We start from the raw sequence: 6,146 nt of genomic DNA, 5'->3' as shown, positions 1-6,146 counted from the left end.
GAGAGAGAGAGAGAGAGAGAGAGAGATTGTAGGTGCTTTCACACTACATTCAGTCTTCTTGTGTCAAAGATGCAGGTTGTTAGTGGAGGAAAATCTCTCTGGATGTACACTCTGTTATTCACTTCTCTACAACTTTGGGGTAAGTATCATTTGTACTAGAAGTGTTTCTAAACATAGTATTCTTGTTGTTATTTCTTTTTTTGTTGTCTTACAGGTAAAAATACACCATACTTTTCCACTATTGACTAATTTTTGGGGGTTAAAGAAGAAGTAAACAATTATAAAACTGCGATTACATATATAATCAGTAACACAAACAATGATGTCTGTTGTAAATTTACTAAATATTGATGTTACAGGCAATATTTCCATTTTGCGTTTCATGTCCCATTGTAATTTTCTGAGTAGCTGCAATCACTGGTTTGGTACAAAGTGAGTGTCACCACATGTAGCAATAACAGCAGTGTTTCTACATGCCTGCTGCACAGCTGTACTGTTGCTCCACCTCAAAAGGAATTTGCTAAATTCATCTGATTCTTGCTGTATAAACAGACCTTTCTCTCTCCTGTTTAGGAAGACCTTTAGCTTCCACTTCCTCTCCTCCTCTGCCTGCACCTAAACTTGACATCTATTCGAGGTCAAAAAGCTCAGTGGTTCTGGTGTGCCGGGCCCCAGAGGGCTACCAAGGACTTCATTTCATGTTGTACCAAACTACAGAAAAGGTACTTTTTTTCAAGGATGTTTGTATTTTTTCTGATGTGTTTTGTCTTATCACTGGGCTCCTGTGGTTTTATTCTTCTCTGTGTTTCTCTTCGTTCATTGAGGTGGACTCTAAGGAGTTGCAGTCTGGTGCTGAAGAGGTTGCGTTCACTGTGAGGGTAAAGGAAGGGGATTCAGTCCAACTCTTCTGCTGTCTGTACAAGGACCAGGATGGTCATTACAGTGTGTTCAGTCCCTATTTGCAGCTTGAGCACATAAGAGGTGTGTAAATCTTTTTTGTGTTGTTTTTTAAATGCATATCTTTATAGAAATCATACCTGTGACTGATTTCAAAATCTGATTTGACCCTCAGTTTCCCCGATGGAAGCTTTCACTCAGGCAAAAAGAACAAGACATTTTGTATTTCAACCTAGACACAGGTCTCGTATAGAGAACAAAGCAGAGAGGAGAGGAGGTCTATGGGCTTTAGCTCCACATCTCGATAGAAGAGAAACAAAAGAGTTTGTCAATCTGTTCACTCTGCACCCAGTAGTGATTCTACATGTGGTATAAAATAATAAACACTCCCTTCCGCTCCTTTCCAACCTCCAAAACACACTGCTGCATACAGGTGCTCTCTGTGGTGTCTTATTGTCCTCCGCTCTGTGGGTGTGTGGAGTGGTAGTTACATCCTGCACTTCATATAGAAACCACACACCCACACATACACATGAAAGCATCAAACACAATTTGTACTGGCTTCCACTGTTGACAGTGACAGATGCAACAGTGGCAAACCAAGGTTGTTAGCATTGGGGTTTACTTGGGTTTTGAATGGAGGAACGAATATGTAGGCTAAAAGTCATAAGGCCACAAAAACACTCGCTCCATGCCATCTTTCCCAGCTTCAATCTTGTCTGTGAATCCCTCTACTGGTGTGCTAAAACGTGGGGAGATGCTATCCTTCAGCTGCTCAAACCCTCTTCTGAACCAGTTTCAGTCCCAGTCTGTCAATAACGACAAATCATTAACCTTCAATTTGCTGAGGGCCACTGTAAGAACAGGGCCAACATCTGTTATCCTCTAGCCTCAGGCTAGTCAGGCATCAACCTCTAAATCCCAGCCAGGAGTCTTCACTGTGGGGCCAGTTAGGGGAGGTTCGGAGGGCGAGTTTACCTGCCTTTATCAGATAACCAAAAACAGGGGATTGGTCAATTCAACTGTCAGCAACATGGTTCAAATCACTAGTACATGTGAGGGTGTCACACCATGTTTCGCTCTCAGGGCCTGCAAGCTCTGCAACAGCCTCTGTGTTGTTTGCCTCGTTACTCTATTGACTTCCTTTAAATCTAAATACTAACATTTATAAACTTGCTATAAAGTGGGCTTTTCTTCAATCAATCAGAATATTTTTTCTTGTTATTTTATTGTTATGTGATGTTTTTTTCTGTCTGTTTTGTGGTTAGGAATTAGATATTGTAACTGTCATTATGATGCATTCTGACAAATATTCTAGTTAGTTGAATTAATTACTGTATACATGGATAACATTTGCAAAGGAGATGAATGTTGCATTGAATGGCAAGTGTCTTAGTGCTCCTTAAAATTTGGGCTCAAGCTAGTAATTATATTCACTATTTGTTTTTTTAGTCAATATATTATGTTTTTTAAATGTCGATCAACAGAAAGAAATGTCCTCCATCCCTATCACTGGGTCCAACTTGACATATTTCAATTGCTCGTTTTGTCTGAACAACTGTCCAAAACCCCAAAATCTCTAGTTTAAGATAGATAGTATAAAACAAAAGCAAATGTTCACATTTGATAACCTGGAACTAGTGAATTATTTGCCTAACGATCACTTTAACGATTAATTGATTTTCAAAATAGTTGTGAATTAATTTTCGTGATTAATTTACTTTTCAATGACTAATTAATTTATCGAGTAATCAATTCACTTGTTACTATAACACTTTGTTTATCGAAACAGGATCTTTATAAATATATATTTATATGTATATATATATATATATATATACATATATATATATATTTATCTTATAACCTCAATAGGCTTTAAACTGTACAGTGTAAAGCCTATTGAGGTTATAAGATAAATGTCAGCACCATTCACTCACACAAATATTTCCTCTGATTTCGTCTGTTGCTAGATGCGTTGCCAGTTCCCACCCTTGTCATCCAGCAGCAGACGGACGTGTGGCATTTGCTCTGCACAGGCTCTGCTGCTTACCCCGGTGCTGTGTTCTTCCTTTACCTGGCTGACATTGAACTTCCTGTTGCCACTCACCGTGCCACCTTGCTCCACCATCAGGCCATCTTCCCAGTGCCTGTCCAGGACACTCCAGTGGCTATTTACCAGTGCCAGTACAATGTCCTCCTGGGAAGGAAATGGAGAAGCTCTGAACGCAGCCTCTCATTGTCTGTGACCAAAGGTACAGACTTACATTTGTACAACATGTGTGTGTTTTTATTAAAGCGTAATTTAACAGAAAATGTGACTGTTTGGTTCTTTTCCCTTCTTTCAGGAATTCCTCCTCCGTCATCAACAGGTAGACCTGCAATAACATGCCATTATTTCCTACGTAGTTTTATGTTATGCATTTTGAGTGGCAGGGAGTAAAAAACAAAATAAATGACATTCTCACATGTCTACTCCAGTGATCATTGATACAAATGTTTACTGTATATATCTCACATTAATGCCAGTGCGATGTAAACAAATGTCTGCAGATTTGTCCGGTGTGGACTGGCCTCTCGTATTGGGCTCTTTCTCTGTTGTGGTATTGATCATCTGCTCAGTGTCACTTGTGGTTGTGGTGGCACACAGGAAAGGTATTGTACGCATGAATTTTTGCTTTCTCAAATGCTCATTCACGCGGCCATGATTGTCTTCCTTTGTGAAACTTATTATTTCCTCTCTTCCTTCTCTTTTCACAATCCCTTAAAGTTAAAGCAGCAGCTGAGAAAAAGAAGAAAAGGTATTGTCTTTTCAGTGCTCAATAAATCCGTTTGTCTATCCAGAATGATTGTGTTTTCCTAAAGTTACCATAAACAAGCGAGACAGCCATGACACAAGAGCAACCGCAAATATTTTTCTCAAGTTGGTAACATACCTGTTTTCTACAAAGGTAACACTAAAACACATACCCTAAAATTTCACAGAGATTGTACAAATGTGATACAGTTTAAAAGTGTATAATGACCAGCAGAGAAAAGTTGCTGCACTTTATTTATCCCTCCACCACAATAAGAATATCCATCACACATCATGGCTGGCCTTTAGACAGTTCCGATCTAGGGTTATCAAGTTGATTTTCATATAACTTGGTACATAAAATGCATTAGTGCATTGAATAATTGGTATTGTGGTAAAACATGTTGGTATGTGTTAAACTGTTTCAGACAGGAAGCCCAGTTCTGGACTCAAGTTCATGCTAAGGACCATGTTGTTGGTGAGATTATGATCATATTTATGACTTGTTAATTGTCTGTCCATTTAATTTCCTTTAGTTTCTACAAGGCAATTTTATTTCTGCAGTAAATTTCGTGGAAGTAAAGAGATGTACTGATACAAACCACTGCTTGACACTGCTTGTTTTTCTTCTTCTGTGTTTTGCAGACCTTACACTAAGGCGTACAAGCTTCCCCTCTCAGGTAGTTATTCATCATTTGAATCTCCAATTTCTATTACATGTTATTTGGTGATTTACAAACTATGATGTGACAACAGCTTCCTTTACCTTTGTATCTTCTATTACAACACTTTAAATTTTTTTTATTGTTATTGTTTATCCCATGAACCAACCAATAGTCCATCTCTCTACTTTCTAACTTTCCCTGAGTGTCTGTGGCACTCAGCTTCAAGCCCAATGGTTCCTACTGGAGATGTAAAGACAGGACATAGCAGTTCTTGACACACAAATAGAGTAAATAATACATTGTTTGAAACGATTTTGAGCAGTGTATACGCATGGTATTTTGAGTATTTACAGGAGCAAGATGGTGTTTGGATGCACAGTGCTTGTTAATAGGATCATTTCATTGCTGGTTTGGGTCTTTTGATAGGATTTGTTAACAATAACAACAACATGATCAGACTTATCCTTTGAGCATATTACATAAGCTATGCAATAGCAATAATATTCATTTTGACACAAAATAAGGCTGATCCTGTGCAGTTTTCTGACATTAGTCCGCCTCTTTTTTTTTGAAATACATGTATTTCTGGTATTTCTGTGGCCTACAGTGTGTTCCTCTTGTAGATTTACTTTGACAAACAACTGTAAACTTCCCTGATTCCTTTGGAGTAAACAGAAACACACAGAGAGACACACAGAGAAACACACACACACTCACACGTGGAAGCACGTACTGTCAATCACCAAACACACTGTCAACCAACACATATCCCTCATTATAGCGCCAGGTTTGGGTCCACCTCTAATGAGTTGTTATCGCGTTGATAAATTAGCTCTATGAAGGGCTCTCATTAGACTACAAGCTCTCTCCAGGCTTACTCTTCTCTCTGCACGCTGTTACTGAGCAGCCGTCTTACAGTAAGAGGACAGAACGCTGCCCTGATACAGTGCCTATCATGAAACATCTGAACTGAAGATTTAATATCAGACTTCTTTCATTCTTAGCAGTGATCTGGAGTGTCTTTGTCTTACCTTTTACTTTAGAGCAGTAATTTGATCAAGAATGGCAAGTGTTTTGGGGGTATTTAATCAATTATGTTTTGTTTTGTTACATGCTGTCGCTGTACAGCAAAGTAACTGTTTTCGTTGATTTTGACCTTGAGATTAATTGAAAGTGTACAACAATATTTATTGAGGTTTGCAACAGAGAAAGAGTTTGGCGATCAGATTCCTTCGATGTGACTCATCTTCATTAAGCATAGGCCCATATGATAATGGGTGATAGGTAGGATCTCTCCGGAGTATGGCCGCTGTAGCGCAAAGCCTTTGTGTGTTTGATGGAAACTTTCTCTTGAATCTCTGTGGACATGCTGGAGGGAATGACATGGCATGTTGGTGATGCGGAGGTGTGAAAGACAGAATTGCGATGATATTTAAAGAGGAGTATCCAAAGGCTGATTGGATCTAGAACTACTTGCATTAACGCCATTGGTCTGTTATGAAATGTGAATATAGGTGCTTTGACGATGGAGGAAGTGACAATTGAATTAGAACAAGAGGAAACAGCAGAATGTGTAGGGTATGTCACAGAAAATGACATTGTTCTGAGATCTTTAACAGCTTGTGTGTTTGTGTATGTTGCAGGAATGGGCCAGTGTGGACACATCTACAGAGACAGCCTACGGATCACCTTCATTGAACTCACTTTCCACATTCACAACCCCGATCCCTCCAATCCATTAGAAATTATTGTTTTATCTCCTTCTCTCTCTCTCTCTCTCTCTCTCT

The 6,146-nt window shown here is 39.0% G+C and overlaps 1 protein-coding gene across 1 annotated transcript in view; it reads left to right on the top strand.

Moving 5' to 3' along the window:
• The first annotated feature begins 6 nt into the window (after positions 1–6).
• Positions 7–6,146, top strand: part of LOC116670387 (uncharacterized) — a 6,364-nt gene continuing 224 nt past the window's right edge. Inside the window, exons 1-10 of the mRNA XM_032500905.1 lie at positions 7–139; positions 574–722; positions 825–981; positions 2,871–3,152; positions 3,246–3,269; positions 3,451–3,552; positions 3,668–3,698; positions 4,123–4,172; positions 4,340–4,374; positions 6,003–6,146. Coding sequence (XP_032356796.1) covers positions 70–139; positions 574–722; positions 825–981; positions 2,871–3,152; positions 3,246–3,269; positions 3,451–3,552; positions 3,668–3,698; positions 4,123–4,172; positions 4,340–4,374; positions 6,003–6,101 — 999 coding nt within the window. The 5' untranslated portion in view covers positions 7–69 and the 3' untranslated portion in view covers positions 6,102–6,146. The remainder of the gene's footprint in view (positions 140–573; positions 723–824; positions 982–2,870; positions 3,153–3,245; positions 3,270–3,450; positions 3,553–3,667; positions 3,699–4,122; positions 4,173–4,339; positions 4,375–6,002) is intronic.

This window comes from Etheostoma spectabile, chromosome 2, assembly GCF_008692095.1.
Source record: "Etheostoma spectabile isolate EspeVRDwgs_2016 chromosome 2, UIUC_Espe_1.0, whole genome shotgun sequence".
NCBI classification, from domain to species: Eukaryota; Metazoa; Chordata; class Actinopteri; order Perciformes; family Percidae; genus Etheostoma; species Etheostoma spectabile.
Note: the sequence above shows the minus strand (reverse complement) of the source record. Positions and strands in the feature narration are given on the sequence as shown.